Here is a 17,814-nt window from a genome sequence, read left to right on the forward strand (position 1 = left end):
CATATGGTATCAGTTTTTCTCTGGTTAATCTCCCTCAGTTTGTGTTTATCATCCTGTTTCAATCCTTCTTCATCGACTCACTCACTCACTCGCATCATCATGTCCGACGTTCCACCACCCAGCATCCCAACCCCTTCACAAAACCCTCCGATCCATGACCAATCCGCCACCACCTCCAACACTGATCCATGCGTCATCCATCATTCCGACAACCCTGCAACTGTCCTTGTTACACCTCTGCTCACGGTCGACAACTATGGTTCATGGAGCCGAGCCGTAACAATGGCACTTCGTGCCAAAAACAAATTCGGGTTTGTCGATGGAACCCTAACCTGTCCAAAGAAGGCCGATGATATCTCTAAGTGGCGCCGCTGCAACGATATGGTTGCAAGTTGGATTCTCAACTCGGTTTCAACCGAGATTCGCCCTAGCATTCTCTATGCTGAAACGGCGGCACAAATCTGGACCGATCTCAAGGAGCGTTTATCTCAGTCCAACGCTCCGAAAATCTATCAATTGAAACAATCTATCTCTGCCCTAAAACAAGAGGGCATGTCTATATCTCTGTATTTTACTCAGTTGAAATCTCTCTGGGATGAACTCATTCCATCGCACCTACCAAACCGTGCATCTGCGGTAATGCCAAGAGTACCATTGATCAACAAAATCAGGACCGGGCCATGGAATTTCTTCAGGGCGTCCATGACCGATTCTCGGCCGCCCGCAGCCAAATTCTCCTCATGGATCCTTTTCCTTCAATTCAGCGTATTTATAACATCGTACGCCAAGAAGAGAAACAACAAGAGATTAATTTTCGACCCCTCCCTGCTGAGGAATCAGCAGCGCTTCAAGCTTCTAAAGTGCAGTATCGCACTCAAGGCAAACGGCAACGTCCGTACTGTGAGAATTGCAATAAGTATGGTCACACTATTGCTACTTGCTATCAGATTCATGGCTTTCCAAATAAGCCACCAAAGAAATCTGAACCACTCTCATCTACTTCCACTAATCAACTCTCAAGCGCACAATACCAAAAACTCCTATCTCTCTTAGCCAAAGAGGACAATATGGGATCATCTGTGAATTTAGCAGGTACCGCCTTTACTTGTGTTCCTTTTTCTTGGATTATTGATTCTGGCGCTTCAAATCACATATGCACATCTCTTTCTTATTTCTCTTCATATTCACTTGTTCATAAAAATATACTTGTTCAATTACCCGACGGCTCTCACGCGTCCGTGAAACACATCGGCAATATTCATTGCTCGCCGTCACTTACACTCACGAATGTTTATCACATTCCATCTTTCAAATATAATCTATTATCTCTTTCACAATTAACAAAATCAATACATTGTGATATTATTTTCTCATCCTCTGGTTGCATATTTCAGGACCGAGCAACGAAGAAGACGATTGGTCGGGGTAGTGCTCGGAATGGACTCTTCTACCTGAATGAAGAACCACCATTAAATAAAGATGACAAGGATCACTATTGCCTTGACCATCCATCCAGTTCTTTTTTTAGTTCTAAGCAATGTAATAAGGCTGACCTATGGCACCTACGCCTCGGTCACCCATCTATTTCCCGCTTTCAATTTATTGTTAAGAACTCTCCAAATATTAATGTGAATAAAGATTTTGTTTGTGACGTTTGTCCGCGTGCAAAACAATCACGTTTACCTTTTTCTTCAAGAACATCATATTCATCTCATTGTTTTGAGTTAATTCATGTCGATATTTGGGGTCCATTCTCTACTCCATCACACAATGGATCACGATATTTTTTAACAATTGTCGACGATTATTCACGATGTACTTGGTTATATCTCATGCAACATAAATCTGAAACATTTACTACGCTAATTCATTTTTTTAATCAAATCAATCGCCAATTCAACACTAAAATTAATAAAATTAATTCCGGCGATGGGGGCATCTTTCTTCCCCAACTTCAAGCTATTCGTTCCGACAATGGTTCGGAGTTTTTGTCCAAACAAATCCAAACATGGTTTCATGATCATGGCATTATTCATCAACGCAGCTGCGTTGCAACCCCTCAACAAAATGGCGTTGTGGAGCGCAAGCATCGCCATCTTCTCGACGTCGCAAGAGCATTACGTTTCCAAGCGAAATTACCCTTTTCCTTTTGGGGTGAATGCGTACTCACTGCCGCTTATCTCATAAACAAACTTCCTACTCCCATCCTGAAATATAAATCTCCTCATCAAATTTTACTCGGTTCTCCTCCTTCATACTCATCACTTCGTGTGTTTGGATGTCTCTGTTTTGCCAAAAATATGAACATTCAACACAAATTCGATGAACGAGCCAAACCCGGTATTTTTGTCGGTTACCCTTTTAATCAAAAAGGATACCGCATCTACGATATGCACACTCGCAAAATATATGTCTCTCGCGATGTTCAATTTTTTGAAACCATGTTTCCATATCACGACCTTCAAACTCCTTCCATCGCTAACGACATAAGCATCAACACTCAAATCCTTGATTGTGAATTTGATGATTCCTCTTCCAACTTATCACCTGCATCAAGTATCTCTCCCGGCATTAGTCATCATGATGACACAATTGTGCCCATTCCCACCCCTCAGGATGATAACTCATCGAATATTCCATCCAATATTCCATCCATTCCTGTAGAAACTCCCCAACAACATTCACCTACAGCGATCAATCCTGCAGAACGTCGTTATCCTCAACGTCTTCGTACTCCTTCTGTTCGCCTCACGGACCACGTATGTGACATTAATAATGTCACATCACAGAGTGCCTTCCCATTAAAGAATTATTTCTCTTTATCCAATTTGAGCACTTCTCATCGAGCTCTTCTTGTTAATATCATTGAAAATAAAAAACCAACATCTTATTCTCAAGCTATCAAATCAGCTGAATGGCGTGACGCTATGGCTAAAGAAATCCACGCCCTTGAATCCAACAACACTTGGGTTTTATCTCCTCTCCCGAATGGCAAAACCGCCATAGGTTGTAAGTGGGTATACAAAATTAAATATCACTCTAATGGTACCGTTGAGCGATATAAGGCTCGTTTAGTCGCCAAAGGCTACAATCAAGTACATGGTATTGACTACCATGAAACATTCGCACCGGTTGCCAAACTTGTCACGGTTCGACTACTTCTCACCATTGCTGCCATTAAAAACTGGCCGTTACACCAACTTGATGTTAACAATGCTTTCCTACAAGGAGACCTTAATGAAGAAGTTTACATGAAATTACCACCTGGCTTCGCTCATAAAGGGAAACCATGTGTTTGCAAATTAAACAAATCCATCTATGGTCTCAAACAGGCATCCCGTCAATGGTTCTCAAAATTCTCCACCACCCTCATTCAAAAGGGTTTTCATCAATCCATCTCTGATTATAGTCTATTCACTTTCAAAAGTAATCACACGACTATATTTGTACTCGTTTATGTAGATGACATCATCATCACTGGAAATAACGAAGATGCTATCTCCGACATCAAGAAATTTCTCGCCCAGGCCTTTTCCATCAAAGATCTTGGAAATCTTTCATACTTCTTAGGTATCGAAGTATCCCGTTCTAAAAAGGGAATATTCTTATGTCAAAGGAAATATACACTTGACATTTTATCCGACTCTGGTATGACTGGTTGCCGACCATCAGATTTTCCTATGGAGCAACACCTCCGTCTACGGCCCAATGAAGGAAGCCCTCTTCCTGATCCGACAATCTATCGTCGCCTCATTGGTCGTCTATTATATTTAACAGTGACACGGCCCGACATCCAATACGCTGTTAACACTCTCAGTCAATTCATGCAATCTCCATGTACAACTCATCTCGATGCGGCCACACGAGTTCTCCGATATCTTAAGGGGAGTGTCGGCAAAGGCTTATTTCTTTCGGCTTCTAGCTCCCTCAATTTAGTTGGATATGCCGACTCTGATTGGGTTGGTTGTCCTACTACTCGTCGCTCCACTACCGGCTATTTTACCATGATGGGCTCTAATCCTATATCATGGAAAACCAAGAAGCAACCAATAATTTCTCGTTCCTCTGCTGAAGCAGAATATCATTCCCTTGCAACTTTATCTTCCGAGTTACAATGGTTAAAATATCTTCTCTCAGATCTTGGCATTGATCATCCTCAACCGATCACCGTTCATTGTGATAGTCAAGCTGCTATTCACATCGCCGAAAACCCAGTTTTTCATGAACGCACAAAACACATTGAAATTGATTGTCATTTCGTTCGTGAGAAAATTAAATCAGGTCTTATCAGCCCTTCTTATCTCCGATCTTTTGACCAACTAGCTGACATATTTACTAAACCTCTTGGAGGCGATACTTATAAACGACTACTCGGCAAGTTGGGTGTTCTTGAGATTTCAATCCCACCTCCAACTTGAGGGGGGGTGTTAAGGATAAGCACATATTATTCACATTAAAGAAGGTCAAACCCAAGCAAACATGTGCTGGCAATGCATATCCATATAGCTGTCAAAGTATATCAGGAAATTGTATCATAATTGTATTTAAAATAGGATCTCTATTATAGGCAATTATAGACTAGACAATTATAGGCAATTAGTATACAGATTCTTGTACTCTTATATATATATGTACATCATTACAAAAAAAATACACAACAAAATTCCTTTCTTCATAAAGAGAAAGATAATTCAAAGTGGTTAAAAATCTCAGATTCTTGATTCAATTACACATTAGGGAACAATATTTACAAATGAATATCAACCTCACCACTTTCTCAATCTCTTATCAGGATTATTGAGAAGTGAGAACTAAACTCTAGCTTTCAACTAACATACTAAATAATTTTACCAACATACTGACCCGATTCAAAATGCTAACTTAAACAACAAACTAACTTAGACATTTGTATCATCTACATCATGCACATCTTCGACTACTGTCGAACCATGAAGTTATCCCTGTCGAAGCTAGAGTTTGATCCAAATACCAATTGATTAGAAACCATTCTAAGCTAATTTGGCATTAGTATGAGATTTATATAAATAAATAAATAAATTATTTAATATTGAATTACTTTCCGAAGTTTGGCAAAAATTAATTTCATATTCACGTCATAGCTAAAAACCATGCCCTACAAAATATAGTCTATCATACCATGATTATATATATATATATATATATATATATATATATATATATATATATATATATATATATATATATATATATATATATATATATATATATATATATATATATATATATATATATATATAAAGCCAATTCGAAGAGGTACGAACCAATTTTTTTCACCATTGCAACACTTCTAGATCTTAATTTTTGAGTCCCATATAGCCACATACACAATAATCATCATACACGATTTATACAACATTTAACACACAAAAAATGCACATATTCAACACATATATCATCCATTAATCATGAAATCATCATCATATTCATCAAAATATTACACACATTCATGAACATCAAAATTCCAAATTAAGCATATAGATTCACACAGTTCGCATCATTAACAGAGCATAACTCAGAATTATAAAATAACAATCTAGGGTGGTTTTGCACAAACCATCTCAAGATTCAATTTCACATCAATGGAAGAAAAAAGGAATGAAGAAAAGGAAAGGGATTAAGGAATACCAACTATTCCCCGTGCTTAGACACCTATATATCAAATAATTTGCCGCTTACATCGATTATGTAGAAAAGCTTGAAACTTTGAAGACTTTGACTATGGAGACTTATCTCTTTCACTTTTTATGCTAGGGTTTTGCTTTCTTCTCTTCTTACTTTTTATTCCACCCAAAAATTCTATGTACTTCAACTTTTCCCTTCTATTTAAATAGAACCTAATTTATTTTATTTTAATAATTTTTACTAATTCTCTCAATTCTCAGTAACTCTACCCACCTCCCTATATTAAATAAAAATATAGTTTATTGTCCAAAATCACAATTTCTCACATTCTCCAATAATTTGAATAATAAAATATAATTAATTTCTCCAAATCCTCATTAACCTGAATAATAATTAATTAAATAAAAGACACTCAAAAGCTCAATTAAAATTAAAAATACTAGAATAAAAACTGGGGCGTTACAACTATCCACCACTTAAAGAATTTTCGCCCTCGTAAATTTATCTCAAGGGAACAACTCTGAGTAAGACTCTCTCATATGGCTCTCTAGCTCCCACGTCATGCTCCCTGCAACGAATTTTCCCCACACAACCTTCACCAAATGAATTTCTTTACCCCTTAAGTGCTTTACCTCACAATCTTTAATTCATAAGGGTGATGCTTCATAAGTTAGGTTATCTCTCACTTGCACATCATCCAATTGTGTCATATGGGATAGATCAGGAATATACTTACGAAATTGAGAAACATGGAAGACACTATGAAGATTTGAGAGAGATGGTGGTAAGGAAACTCGATAAGAAACTTTGTCGACTTCCCCTTCACCTTATGTGGTACCTTTCCGTCACATAAAACCCCTTAAACCATTAATAGAAGATCAAAAGCCACATCCAACATCTAAGGTAAAGTTTCAATTATGTAATAACACCCAAGTGTATTGCACTAGACCTAGGAGCATCACCTTCCTACACTAGAAACATGAGTATTCATAGAGGTCTTGCCTAAGAAAATGTTTCAGCTACATTGTGGGAAATAAATATGCATGTTCTCAATGCCAAATACTCTCACTTAGCGCCACAACAACTCCTTCTCTTCCCGATGACACCTTCTTAATAAACCCATCTCCTTATAGAACATACATTTAGATCGGTTCACAAACTTCTGCATTAACATTCCTCACTTCATTATTGATAGCAGGGACTTGGGGACAACTAATTCGGCCCCGCCAAAGGCCCAATAAGACCAACCCAATTCAGCGGCTCAATCTAGCCAAAGGGCTTCATTAAACTGGCGTAAAGTGCATCTCTACTTTGAAGCATCATCACATAGGAGCACAATCTCGTTCTCATCTCAACTATTAATACACATCCACCGGTCCTTTGAAATCCAAGTCAGATCAACTGAAGTGGTTATAACTGTCACCCTTATATAAGTATGAATTTAGGTGTTCAATCATTAATACTCTGGAAATTTCCGATCATAAAATAATTTAGTAAGAGCAGAAAGATAACAGCAATCATCATGCACGTGAGATGATAGGTTTAACTCTGGAAATGACAAGTTAATACCTCAACTGTTAGTATGAAGATTATTGATTCCCTAACTTGCATATTGGACTAAATGTGTGATGATGTTAGCATGAAGACTCTGACTCCCTAACTTGCATATTGGGCTATAAATGGGTGGTGTTGTTAGTGTTGGTGATTTTAGTACCATCAATGTATTTTAGTAGTAATGTGATTTACTATAGGCCGATGCAATTATGCGTTAAAGCTTGGAAACGAGTTAGGGGTAGTGCGTAGTGCACGCTCGTCGAGCCAACATATAATTGAATGCGAATAATTGAAACGGGGTTCCAAGGGGTGCGGGGCAGCGCCCCGTTCGAAATTTTCTTTTGAATTTCGAATCCTTTCCCAACCGACGTAACCGTTTCTGAACAGTTGCGTCTTTTCGGTTTCTGTTATTGATCTCCTATATAAGGAGTCATTTGGCCTCAGTTTAAAAGGTGATAATGACACCAAACTTTCTCTCTACATTCCTGAACATTTCTCTTTGCCAGAAACAAATTATTCTTCAAGAATTATCCCCACAAAGATTTCGTGAACCCAGGCAAGAATAGGGTCGAAATACTTTGTTCAGAAAGTGTACGAACACGATTCTTCGAAGTTATCCAGGATTATCATACCCGATTCTCTAACAAACGAACAAAGTATTGTCTGATAATCATGGCTGGAGGAAGCACCATCAAGGAGATGACTACAAACTTCGGAAAATTGGACAAGTTTCAAGGACAAGACTTCAGGCGTTGGCAGAAGAAGATGCATTTCATGTTGACAACGTTGAAGGTGGTGCACGTCCTGTCTACACCGATTTCAGAACTTCTGGAGGAAGACACGGTTGAAAATCTGAGACGCAGATCAAAATGGGAGAACGACGACTACATATGCAGAGGGCACATTCTTAACGGTATGTCTGATCCCTTATTTGATATTTATCAAAACATAGAATCTGCAAAGGAATTGTGGGATTGTCTCGAATCCAAGTACATGGCAGAGGACTCATCCAGTAAAAAGTTCCTGGTAACCGATTTCAACAATTACAAAATGGTTGAATCGAGGTCTGTCATGGAACAATTCAATGAACTCCTCTGAATCCTTGGACAGTTCACACAACACGGATTGAAGATGGATGAAACAATATCTGTCTCAAGCATCATAGACAAGTTGCCTCCTTCGAGGAAGGATTTCAAACACAATCTGAAGCATGGAAAAGATGAACTGTCTTTGATCCAACTTGGAAGTCACTTGCGCATAGAAGAATCTCTAAGAGCGCAAGAGGATGACAAAGAAAAGGGCAAAGAAATTGCTGGACCCTCGGTTAATATGGTCGAAGAGGGTGGTAAGAACGGTAACAACAAAAACAAAGGAAAGAAGCGTGCTTTCAAGAACAATAAGGGCAGTTTCGGTGCTAACAAGAAACCGAAACTAGAATGCTGGAAGTGTGGCAAAACAGGCCACTTCAAGAAGGATTGTCGTTCCTGCAAAAAGCATGATAACGCGAATGCAAGTGGTTCAGGAAAGGGGTCTAAGGACCAATCCGAAAACCAAGGTCAGAAATCAATTCGTGATTTGAATAGTTTGATTAAACATTCGGTTTCACTAAATTCTGAAGCATTCTATGTGCAGGATGATGCTATCGCGTGGTGGATTGATTCTGGCGCTACAACACATGTTTGCAAGGATCGTTTCTGGTTCAAGACTCTTGTTCCAGTGGAAGATGGTTTTGTCCTCTACATGGGAGATGATCACTTCGCTCCCGTTGAAGGCAAAGGAAACGTGGTGCTAGAATTCAGTTCTGGAAAGACTATTACTTTGTTTAATGTTTTGTATGTTCCTAAACTACGTAAGAATTTAATTTCTGGTCCTGTATTAAATAAGCTTGGATACAAGCAAGTGCGTGAATCCGATAAATATGTTTTAGCGAAGTCTGGTGTGTTTGTAGGATTTGGATATTATAATAATGGTATGTTTATGATGAATTTGAATGGAGTTCCTAATGGTTCTGGTTCTGTATTTATGTCCTCTTCGAATGTTATCAATTCATCGTTATGGCATGCTCGTCTAGGACACGTACATTATAAAAGAATGCATGAAATGCCTAAAGATGATTTAATTCCTATTTTTGATAAAAATGTAGAAAATTGTAAAACTTGCATGTTAACAAAGATCACTAGGCAACCTTTTAAAAGTATAACAAGGAAATCTGTCATTCTTGAGTTGATACATAGTGATTTATGTGATTTGCATGCTACTCCATCATTAGGACATAAAAAATATTTTGTCACTTTCATAGATGATGCATCTAGATTCTGCTATGTTTATTTGCTGCACGCTAAGGACGAATCCTTAGATAAATTCAAAATTTATAAAACTGAAGTTAAAGTGCAACAGAATGTGTTGATTAAAACATTACGTACAGATAGAGGTGGTGAATATTATGATCCTGTATTTTTCCAATCCGTAGGAATCATTCATGAGATTATGGCACCTTATACACCTCAACAAAATGGTGTGGCTGAAAGGAAAAATAGAGTGCTTAAGGAAATGGTGAATGCCATGTTATCTTACTCTGGTTTGAGTGAAGGGTTTTGGGGAGAAGCTATGTTAACGGCTTGTTATTTGTTAAATAGGGTTCCTAATAAAAGGAACAAGACTACCCCATATGAACTTTGGTATAAGAAACGACCCAACTTAACATTTCTACGTGTTTGGGGTTGTAGGGCCGTGGTTAGACTCCCGGACCCAAAAAGGAAAACTTTGGGTGAAAAGGGTGTAGCTTGCATCTTTGTTGGATATGCTGAGCACTCCAAGGCCTATAGGTTTTATGTTATAGAACCTAATGACTCGATTTCTATTAACACGATTATAGAATCGAGAGATGCCATATTTGATGAGAATTGTTTCTCTTCTATACCTAGACCAAAGGACTCTATACCTAATTCAGATGAATCTCTAAGGGATGATCATTCAAATGATGTGTCAAGTGAGACACTTGAACCCCGTAGGAGCAAAAGAGCTAGAAAATCTAGATCTTATGGATCTGATTTTCAACTATATTTAGTTGAGGGATCAAAGGATCAGATTGACACTCAATACTATTATTGTTATAGTATAGAGGAGGATCCAAGAACGTATGATGAAGCTGTGAAATCTCGAGATTCTGCTTTTTGGAAAGAAGCAATTGACGAAGAGATTGGTTCTATCATGGAAAATAATACTTGGGTATTATCTGATTTACCACCAGGTTGCAAACCATTGGGTTGCAAATGGATCTTCAAAAAGAAGATGAAAGTCGATGGTACAATTGACAAGTTTAAAGCTAGATTAGTTATCCAAGGCTTCAGACAAAAGGAATGGATTGATTATTTCGATACCTATGCTCCTGTTGCCCGTATCACTACTATTAGATTGTTGATTGCCTTGGCGGCTATTCATAATCTAGTGATTCATCAAATGGATGTCAAAACTGCATTTCTGAATGGTGATTTGGAGGAAGAAGTGTATATGAAGCAACCTGAAGGATTTGTAATGCCTGGTAATGAGCATAAAGTGTGTAAGCTAGTTAAGTCGTTGTATGGGCTGAAACAAGCTCCGAAGCAGTGGCATCAAAAGTTTGATGAGGTTGTTTTGTCTAATGGTTTCATTCTAAACCAAGCTGACAAATGTGTATATAGCAAATTTGATACTTCCGGTAAAGGAGTTTTCATTTGTTTATATGTTGATGACATGTTGATCTTTGGCACCGACCAAAACCAAGTTGATAAAACGAAGAATTTCTTGTCATCAAAGTTCTCCATGAAGGATATGGGAGAAGCGGACATTATTCTTGGTATTAAGATTAAACGGGAGAATAAGGGGATTGTAATTACGCAATCTCATTACATTGAGAAAATACTCAAGAAGTTCAATTATGAAAGTTGTTCTCCAGTAAGTACTCCCATGGATCCGGGAGAAAAGCTTATGCCAAATACAGGTAAACCTGTGGATCAACTCGAATATTCAAAAGCTATAGGCTCTTTGATGTATGCTATGATTAGCACTAGACCGGATATTGCTTATGCGGTTGGAAAGTTGAGCAGATTTACTAGTAATCCTAGTAGACATCATTGGCATGCGATAACTAGGGTATTCAAGTACTTGAAGGGTACAATGAATTATGGATTGTCATATATGGGATTTCCTTCGGTGTTAGAGGGTTATTCGGATGCTAGTTGGATAAATAATGCTGAAGATTCATCCTCTACAAGTGGATGGGTGTTCTTGCTTGGGGGAGGTGCCATCTCATGGGCTTCCAAGAAGCAAACATGTATAACTGGTTCCACAATGGAATCTGAGTTTGTAGCATTAGCTGCTGCTGGTAAAGAAGCGGAATGGCTAAGGAATTTGGTATATGAGATTCCGATATGGCCTAAACCGATATCACCAATTTCTATCCGTTGTGATAGTACTGCCACATTGGCTAAAGCTTATAGTCAAATATACAATGGAAGGTCTAGACATTTGGGTGTTAGACATAATATGATTAGGGAATTAATCATGAATGGGGTGATATCTATTGAGTTTGTTCGGTCGCAACAAAACTTAGTTGACCACTTGACGAAGGGGTTAACTAGAGACTTAGTGAAGAAGTCGGTAATTGGGATGGGATTAAAGTCCATTTAAATCTATTAGCTATGGTATACCCAATTCCCTTCTAATACAACATTAGAAGCAGAATTCAATGTGGAAAGATCATAGTTAGAGATTGGAGCAATTGTGTTTATCTTCCCAAGGTATGTGCTCAGACCTGCAAGTGATGTCTAGGTTGAATTATATCTTCTTAATGGTTCTTTTGGAAAATTGCAAATGCAGGTGCAAGATTAAAAGAATCACCTATGTGAGCATGAAGTTTTGCCGCTTCAAGAAGCTTGGACTTGGCTTCCTATATGCTTATTAATGGATAAGGACACATGGCTTGTAAAGTGTCAAGTTTGAATAGTATAGTATTGTAAGAAACATATGTGTATTATATCTTCAGACACTCAAATGGATTGACGGGTTCAATCGCTATGACACCCCGATTTTCGAGTATTTGGAATGTGTATTTGTACTAAGATGAAAATTCAATCGCAAGACATTTTCATTTATGCATTTGTTTGATCGTTATACCTGTGTGTTATATATTATTGTATATACTGAGTAAATCAAGGATTACACTAAAATGGGGGGGGGGGGGGGGGGATTTGTTGGTGGTTTTAGTACCATCAATGTATTTTAGTAGTAATGTGATTTACTATAGGCCGATGCAATTATGCGTTAAAGCTTGGAAACGAGTTAGGGATAGTGCGGAGTGCACGCTCGTCGAGCCAACATATAATTGAATGCGAATAATTGAAACGGGGTTCCAAGGGGTGCGGGGCAGCGCCCCGTTCGAAATTTTCTTTTGAATTTCGAATCCTTTCCCAACCGACGTAACCGTTTCTGAACAGTTGCGTCTTTTCGGTTTTTGTTATTGATCTCCTATATAAGGAGTCATTTGGCCTCAGTTTAAAAGGTGATAATGAAACCAAACTTTCTCTCTACATTCCTGAACATTTCTCTTTGCCAGAAACAAATTGTTCTTCAAGAATTATCCCCACAAAGATTGCGTGAACCCAGGCAAGAATAGGGTCGAAATACTTTGTTCGGAAAGTGTACGAACACGATTCTTCGAAGTTATCCAGGATTATCATACCCGATTCTCTAACAGTTAGCATGAAGATTATTGACTAAATGTGTGGTGCTGTTAGCATGAAGATTATTGACTCCCCAACTTGCAGAGTGGGCTAAATGTGTGGTGCTGTTAACATGAAGCTAGGTTATTTGTGAAATATGGTTTTTTTAGGCATAATGCGATCTCTTTATAATTTTTATTGGCAATTTTCTATTAATTTATAGTTTGGTTATTCAACACTCTAGCATAAAAAATATCTTACTAATAAACTAATTTTGGTTAATGGTGTGTAAAATATTGATTAATATAGTTAATAATTTGGTTAATGAATATTTAAATTATAAAAAAAGTCTTAAAATAAAGTTGATTTATGAAATTTAAAAAATTAATTAATACCGTTCATAATTAAAAAAAAATTGGTTAATGAATATTTATTTTAAAAAAATTTAAAACCGTACAGAAAAGTGTTTGGAGTAGATATTTCATCTAAGAAACTTGATCAAAATAAATGCTGACTTTAGGGTCCTCAATAGCTTGCAATAAATAACTCATGGACTCTTCTATCTCGGAGTCTTTGTTTCCAAGTCAAGCAGAATAGTATATGACTTGGTCCAACTTGCTCATTGGGCTAATTGCACACAAATACTTCTCTTTATATATCTAATCATAGCCAAAAGTTGCACATCTAAACTACTTCATTAATAATAGCAATATGGGAACTATTATGTTTACCTTTCTACTTTGTTTTGCTAGCCAAATGTTGGTGTATTATCTGATGCCATCAACGGTTGCTGCTCTTTCTTTGAGTTCAGAGAGTGATAAGCTTGCTTTACTTGCTTTGAAAGAAAAACTTACAAATGGTGTTCCTGAATCTCTGCCATCATGGAATGAGTCTCTACATTTCTGTGAATGGCAGGGGGTTACATGTGGCCGTCGTCACATGAGAGTCTCTAGCTTACAGTTGGCGAATCAAACATGGGGTGGTACTCTTGGACCATCCTTGGGAAATCTAACATTTCTGAAACTACTCATGCTTAGAAACCTCGCTTTACACGGTGAAATTCCACCTCAAATCGGTCGTTTGAAGCGATTGCAAAATCTTATCTTAGGCGGCAACAAACTTGAAGGAGAAATTCCTACAGAGCTCTCAAACTGCACAAATCTAGAAGCAATTGAATTGCAGCACAATCACCTCACCGGAAGAGTCCCTTCATGGTTTGGATCGATGCAACTTACTTGGTTGGACCTTGCTTCCAATAATCTAGTTGCCACTATTCCACCTTCCCTGGGAAATATTTCATCACTTGCATATTTATCTCTTTCACAGAATCACTTGGCCGGAAACATACCTCATGCTTTGGGTAAGTTGTCAGCTTTGGAAACATTGGCTCTAGATTTAAATAATCTGTCCGGCCAAATTCCTGATTCTCTTTACAATCTGTCAAGTATTCAATCATTTGTTCTTGTAGAAAACAAGTTATTCGGTAGTCTTCCATCAAATTTGAATCTTGCTTTTCCTAAGCTTGAAGAATTTTTGGTTGGAGGGAACCAAATAAGTGGAGCTTTTCCATCTTCAATATCGAACATCACCAATTTAAAAAGGTTTGATATCGCTCGTAATGCTTTTAGTGGACCAATACCTCTTACTTTGGGTCAATTAAATAAACTTGACAGTATTGATATAGGTGATAATAACTTTGGAAGTGGAGGAGCTCGTGATTTGGATTTCCTTTCTTCACTAACCAATTGTACTAAATTATCATTGCTCTCTTTTTATAAGAATAGATTTGGTGGTCAGTTTCCAGATCTTATAGGAAACTTTTCCAATCTCCTTATTCTTGATATTTCATTTAACCAAATATATGGGGCTATACCTGAAAAGATAGGAAAACTAATTAGTTTAACTAGCTTAGACATTGGGTTCAATCACCTTGAAGGAACAATTCCAAGTTCAATTGGAATGCTCAAGAATATAGGACGATTGGTCTTGCAATCAAACAAGTTATCCGGTAATATTCCACTGAGTATTGGAAATCTTACTATATTGTCTCAACTATTTCTTGCTGCCAATCAATTACAAGGAAGCATTCCAGTTACCTTGAGATATTGCACTAAGTTGGAAACAGTAATTTTGGGTATTAACAATTTAAGTGGTAATATACCCAATGAAACTTTTGGTTATCTAAGAGGTTTAGTATTACTTGTCTTGTCCAACAATAGCTTCACTGGTGAAATTCCTTCAGAGTTTGGTAACTTGGACCAACTTTCCCAATTGTTTATTCACTCCAATAAGTTATCTGGTGAAATTCCAAATCAACTTGGTGGCTGTTCCTCGTTAACAAAGTTAATCTTGAGGGAAAATTTCTTCCATGGAAATATACCTAGCTTCTTGGGCTCCTCTATACGGTCCCTCGACGCGTTAGACCTTTCTAGAAATAATTTCTCAGGAACAATCCCCTTTGAACTAGAAAATCTAACACTTTTGAATTTTCTAGACTTGTCTTTCAACAATCTCTATGGAGAGGTTCCCACCAGGGGTGTCTTTAGCAATGCCTCGCAATTTTCACTATCCGGAAACAATAACCTCTGTGGCGGGATCCCTCAATTGAAGCTTCATGCATGCTTTAGGCCCCCCTCAAGGAAACACAAGAGATCGCTAAAAAAGAAACTTATCATCATCATCATCATCAGTGTAATTGGTGGAATTTTGATCTTTTTTATAACTTTTCTAGCTGTCCATTCTCTCACTAGAAAGCGGAAAAGGTTACCTTCTTCGCCAATATCTTTGCAAAATGAAAGCTTAAGGGTTACATATGGAGATCTACATGAAGCAACCAATGGATTTTCATCTTCAAATTTGGTAGGAGTTGGAAGTTTTGGCTCTGTTTACAAAGGATCGCTTCTCAACTTTGAAAGGCTTGTTGCTGTAAAGGTGTTGAATCTTGAAACACGAGGGGCAGCAAAGAGTTTTGTGGCAGAATGCAATGCTTTAGGAAAGATGAAACATCGGAATCTTGTGAAGATCTTAACTTGTTGCTCAAGTGTTGATTACAAGGGTGAAGATTTCAAGGCTATTGTTTTTGAGTTCATGCCTGAAGGGAGTCTTGAAAATGTGTTGCATAATAATGAAGGGTCTGAAAATGAAAATCATAGTCTCATCCTCTCAAAAAGGGTAGACATTGCTCTTGATGTAGCTCATGCTTTGGATTATCTTCACCATGATGAAGACCAAGTTGTAGTTCATTGTGATATTAAACCAAGCAATGTTCTTCTTGATGAAGATATGGTAGCTCACTTAGGAGACTTTGGCTTAGCTAGGCTCATTCATGGATCAACAAGACATTCAAGTAAAGATCAAGTTGACTCCTCAACAATTAAAGGAACAATAGGATATCTTCCTCCTGGTAAAGTTCTTTTTTATCCCTTACTTGTTACTATATATATTATTCATAATTTTTGCTTAAATTTTTTGTCATTGTTTGAAAAGAGTATGGAGCAGGTGGTCCGGTATCATCAGAGGGAGATATCTATAGTTATGGAATTTTGTTGTTGGAAATGCTAACGGGAAAGAGACCAACTGATAATATGTTTTATGAGAATTTAAGTCTACAGAAATGGTGTAAGACGAAAATTTCTGAAACAATTCTTGACATAGTGGATTCACGTTTGCTTATGTCATTTGCTGAAGATGGAACATGGATTGTGGAAAACAACATAAAAGAGTGTTTGGTAATGTTTGCTAAAATAGGAGTCGCATGTTCTGAAGAATTTCCTACTCAACGGATGCTTTCAAAAGATGTTATAGTGAAGTTGCTTGAAATTAAACGCAAGTTGCATGTTCGAAAAAATATTTCTACATGATACAAAAATGGTGTTCAGGGAGATGATTGACAAGTCTTGTAATCCTTATGAGTGTTTTCTCTTACTGTGTTATTTTTTACTACTTATTACTATCAGAATTTATACTTAAAGAAAAGTAATGAAAAATATATTGAATAATAAAAGTAAAACTTTTGTTATTTCAAAAAATATAATATTTGTATAGGTAGTTCTTGTTATTTTGTTTTAGCCATTGCTTGGTCTTGATTAGTGAACAAAATTTGCGGTTTTTTGTGAATTTTTTTTTTAAATATCCAGAATTTAAAAAAAAAATTCAAAAATACATCATTTTTTCAAAAAATTACAAAAATGGCTATTTTTTGCCCTAAAATGAACCTAGGCGCCATCCTAGTTGGCGCCTACCCTTATGGGTAGGGCAAGTCGCCACTAGGAGTGGCGCCTACACTCAAAATTATTATTATTTTTTTATATTTAATATGTTTTTTTTAAATTAGTTTAAATTTATTAATTTATATTTATTATAAATTATATTAATTTATATTAATACATATATATAAATAAAATTATTTACAAGATATATATATATATATATATATATATATATATATATATATATATATATATATTAATTTATATATATATATTAATTTAATTTATAAGTAATTAATATTATTTATAAATTTTTGGAAAAAAAATTAATTTATATACGTGTAAATAAATATTTATACACATGTAAATTAATATATTATAAAGATAAAGATAAAGATATAAAGATATAAAGATAATAAACACAAAATATTTTTATTTAAATAATACACAAGACAAATATTATAAAGATAGAATTAAAATGCATTATTAATTTGGGATTTATCACATATGATGCGGTCCCTGGTAGGATCCGCACGGGGGAGGTCTAACTACTCGCCTAGACGGTTCACGTGGTGGTGGTGCTTCCCTATTACCACCCCTAGTCCTAACGCGTCCCCTTGCCGTTTGCCGTTGTGGTTAGGTCGAAGTCCCTTCATTGCTGTAGGAAAGACGGGTCCCCTCTGCGCCCT

At 36.9% G+C, this 17,814-nt stretch overlaps 1 protein-coding gene across 1 annotated transcript; it reads left to right on the forward strand.

Moving 5' to 3' along the window:
* The first annotated feature begins 13,512 nt into the window (after positions 1–13,512).
* Positions 13,513–16,856, forward strand: LOC127118181 (probable LRR receptor-like serine/threonine-protein kinase At3g47570). The gene is made up of 2 exons (XM_051048335.1): positions 13,513–16,320; positions 16,404–16,856. Exons 1-2 carry the CDS (start codon positions 13,629–13,631, stop codon positions 16,775–16,777), a joined length of 3,066 nt encoding a protein of 1,021 aa, XP_050904292.1. The 5' UTR covers positions 13,513–13,628; the 3' UTR covers positions 16,778–16,856.
* The last annotated feature ends 958 nt before the right edge of the window (positions 16,857–17,814 follow it).

The sequence above is a fragment of the Lathyrus oleraceus genome, chromosome 2 (assembly GCF_024323335.1).
Source record: "Lathyrus oleraceus cultivar Zhongwan6 chromosome 2, CAAS_Psat_ZW6_1.0, whole genome shotgun sequence".
Classification (NCBI taxonomy): domain Eukaryota; kingdom Viridiplantae; phylum Streptophyta; class Magnoliopsida; order Fabales; family Fabaceae; genus Lathyrus; species Lathyrus oleraceus.

Excerpts from the sequence above, each read along its gene's own strand:
- LOC127118181 (XM_051048335.1), top strand. The coding sequence starts at position 13,629 with ATGGGAACTATTATGTTTACCTTTCTACTTTGTTTTGCTAGCCAAATG. Across the intron at positions 16,321-16,403 it reads AATAGGATATCTTCCTCCTG|AGTATGGAGCAGGTGGTCCG; the intron begins GTAAAGTTCTTT and ends TTGTTTGAAAAG.